The sequence below is a fragment of the Sinocyclocheilus anshuiensis genome, unplaced genomic scaffold (assembly GCF_001515605.1).
Source record: "Sinocyclocheilus anshuiensis isolate Anshui unplaced genomic scaffold, SAMN03320099.WGS_v1.1 scaffold1053, whole genome shotgun sequence".
In the NCBI taxonomy this organism is placed as follows: domain Eukaryota; kingdom Metazoa; phylum Chordata; class Actinopteri; order Cypriniformes; family Cyprinidae; genus Sinocyclocheilus; species Sinocyclocheilus anshuiensis.
The window spans coordinates 1016031-1019510 of record NW_015555711.1 but is presented as its reverse complement, the minus strand read 5'-3'; the positions used below and the strand labels follow the sequence as shown (position 1 = coordinate 1019510).

Genomic DNA, 3480 nt, shown 5'->3' with positions numbered 1-3480 from the left:
AGTTTAATAGCTCTGAAGCCATTCTGTAGCCTTAAAATGCCAGATTTGTCCATATTTATATATAAGGTCACAATTTTTTTACATTTGATGGTGTTGACCAATATCAGTTGATAGCCAATCAATTACAATTATCTGAGAAAATGGAAGCAGATTAATGTAAAATAATAACTTCATACTATTTTAAGTCATACCCGCCCCCCCCTCCCCCCAGCACTGAAAATCAGTGTTGTTTACATCTCGATACCCTCTAAACTATTAAATAAATATGTGACCATAAATAAATGCATGTAGTTGTTAAAGATCAGGGGTGTATTTTGCATGTTTACTTTTATGTTCACCTTCAAATGATCGGCGTGTCACGTGATCTAATCACTAATACTATAATTTATCAAATCAGTGCTTTGGTTGGCATGTGGCACTGATCCAAGCACGAATGACCACTATTGTTAACCGTTTTTACATAAGAGACGCCCTAATGAGTGAAACAATGGGCCTGAGTGTATTCTACCATGCAGCTGCAGCCTCTTTTCAGATGCCTCAGGACGCTTGTCTGCCCATGTGAGCGAGACCTCCAGACCACCACCTCCAAGGGGGCGTCACCTGACGACGCATGCAAATAATTTCCGCAAAGAAAACGACCCCTCACAGTACAATATACTTCAGCAGCGCTTCTATCTCGTGTTCTTTTCCACCCAACCGTTTTGCTGTCTGGTTTTGTCAGGTGAACCCCCAGACACGATATGTAGATGCATCGGTGCCCCCCGCGCTTCAGAATGGACTCGTCCAGTTCTCATCACCGGAGCGAATCGATCGTTAAAGAAGCTTGAATATTGCAGCTGTTTCTGCACCGGCTGAAGTGACATCGCGAGTCTTCAGGTAGCGGCATCTGTTTAGTCCTCCGCAGACTAAAGTGAAGGTGATGAGTAATCTTCTTAATTGATACAATGACGCTAAATTGTGTTATATAACTGGCATGACGTTATGCTTTGAATGTGGGCTATGATTTGACGTTTAAAACAGGAAAAGAGGAAGACTTGTGTTTGTTTCTTTAAAAATCTGTTGCCATTTAGGAAAACTGATTATTTTAGTTTTCCGCCTCATTGACTAGCTGAGTCATAATTGGCATCACCTGGAATTTTGTAATTATTTTCTTTACTATTCAAGCCAATTACTATGATATCTAAAAAAAATAGCTGAACTTAATACTTTACAGTAACATTAACATAATTGCTTCCTTTGTTACAGTGGAGAAAACAATGGAGGAACAGAAGCTGAAAGATCCTATTAATAAAGTGTCTCTTTTCAAAGGTAAAAATCACATTACTGCACTTGAGTTTCTATAGTTGCTGAAGTGTTTTGAACCATATTATAGTGCTTTACTGTCCCATTAGGCATTCATTTATAGGATATTAAACCTTGTTTTTTATATATATTTTTTATTTTGTTTACAGTATGTCAAAGTACTGTGGGTCTAAAATATAGAGTGTTTGACTATGTAAATCTAGTTATTTTTGAGCAGAATTGGAGTGTCTGTGATGTATTTTTTAAATATTGCATAAAAGATTTCTATAATGCATTTTTATTATTTTTAACAAGGACAAAAGGACAGATAGAGAGATAAATAAAATGTATTCATATTTATTTTGTTCATTTCTGTAAAATATGTGTTTTATGTGGCTATAACTATATTTTTGCAGTGCACTTCAGTAGTTGAGTGCAAAGTAGTTTGGCAGAGTTTTGCTGTCATTAGCTGCAATGGAATGGTTTTGGCTGGAACGGTTTTCCAGCCTGTGCTAATACTTTAATCATGACAGAAATTGTGTCTGTCTGACTTTGTCTTCCTGTCTGTATGACTATCTTCCTCCTCCACAGACTCGAATATAAATTAGGCCAGAGTGTTCCTATGTGTCCTCGTACCCTGCTGAGAGATTGAGTTCTTGATGCAGAATGGCATCAATAAACATTACCCACCGCAATACCTCATGAAACGTTAATGCCTCCATCCTCTCTGGTCTGGCAGTTGTGTTTGGCCTCCACAGGCTTCGGTATTTTAGCTTAGTCATGCAAGCGAGGCATGTGAAGTTAAATTTTCTGGAATTCCGTCTCTCTGATTGCAATGATATGGCCTTGATATGGCCATTTATGGTATGCACCCTTGAGTTTGGAAGATGAGGTCATATCTTTCTGGAGCATTTGATAAGATGGCCTGGTTTTCAGCAACCCATATTTAGAGGAAGAGGAGCAGGTTTGTTTCTAAGTTTAGGCAATCTAAATTACAGCCAGTAAATGTACTGTAACATTTACAGAGCAATAGATCAGTTGAAAATCTTCATTAGTGTTTTTTTATAGCAGTCTAAAGACTTTTCCGATTCATTATGAAATGGCACTGTATAACATTAGAACATTTAAAACTTTTAATCAAATGGCAGCTTTATTAAAACCCTAGCTATCCTTCTTGCAGATCCCAGTTTAAACCCTACTGATGACATTATGTTTTTAGGATAGATCTATTCCGAGTCAAGTTATTAATTCATGGAATAGGCCCATTTTCTGACCTCCAGGGAAATTACCATGCGATTCATTCTGATTTAATTAACCTTTGGAGACAGGGTTTGCACTTCGTCAGAGGGCAGAACAATCCGGCAAAGTTGAAATGCAAATCATTGATGCTGATACAGAGATCAAGACACAGATCACCCATTAACGGTTGACGAAAGAGTGATTCTCTGACAGCAGAGCGCCATAATAGTGTCTAATTATGCATGTAATAGTTCCCATTAGATGTCATCAGCAGTGGATGTGTAATCATTTCTCCAGATGAGCTGAGCAGGAGCACTGTGGAGGCCAGTGAGTCTGAGAAGGTCATCCAGCGGCTGAACCAAGAACTGCAGGAAGCCAATGAACAGGCCAACTCGGGCAAACACAAGTGTATTGAACTCCAAGGTAAAAGAGGGACTTTAAAGCAGCTCTATGTAGTTGTGTGCATCTTTGCAATGTTGAAGAGTGGAATTCACTGTTGTAAACACATCACTGTCGAATTACAGTGGAAGGCTGTATTAGTGCATTTATTGCTGCCGTAAAGCAATCCACCCTTTTTGTGGAATTTCATACCCAATCGCCAAACTTACATACTCCGAGAACAGACTTTTGAGGGGGGAGCTTGGGAAAGAAACAGAAGTGTACCATCAGGATGATTTTGAAACTTTGAAGCATTTGAGTATGAATTTGAATTTTGTTTTGTACAATTATATATGAGACAAACTGATTCTAAATCAGTGCTCACCTTTGCCTGACTATACTGTATATATTTTTATTTGTATAAAATGCTTTATTAATTACTTTATTTAATACATTTATAATTATTTAATATATTATTATAAAAAATTATAAATATTACATAATCAACAAATATTACATAGTTTAAAAAACAATTAAATATTATATATATATATATATATATTTTTTTTTTATTTTTTTTTT

General features: G+C 36.8%; 1 protein-coding gene across 1 annotated transcript in view; it reads left to right on the top strand.

The window, feature by feature from the left end:
* The first annotated feature begins 467 nt into the window (after window positions 1-467).
* LOC107671936 (sarcolemmal membrane-associated protein-like) overlaps window positions 468-3480 on the top strand; it is a 12024-nt gene continuing 9011 nt past the window's right edge. The window contains exons 1-3 of the mRNA XM_016464949.1: window positions 468-916; window positions 1246-1308; window positions 2818-2943. Coding sequence (XP_016320435.1) covers window positions 1257-1308; window positions 2818-2943 — 178 coding nt within the window. The 5' untranslated portion in view covers window positions 468-916; window positions 1246-1256. The remainder of the gene's footprint in view (window positions 917-1245; window positions 1309-2817; window positions 2944-3480) is intronic.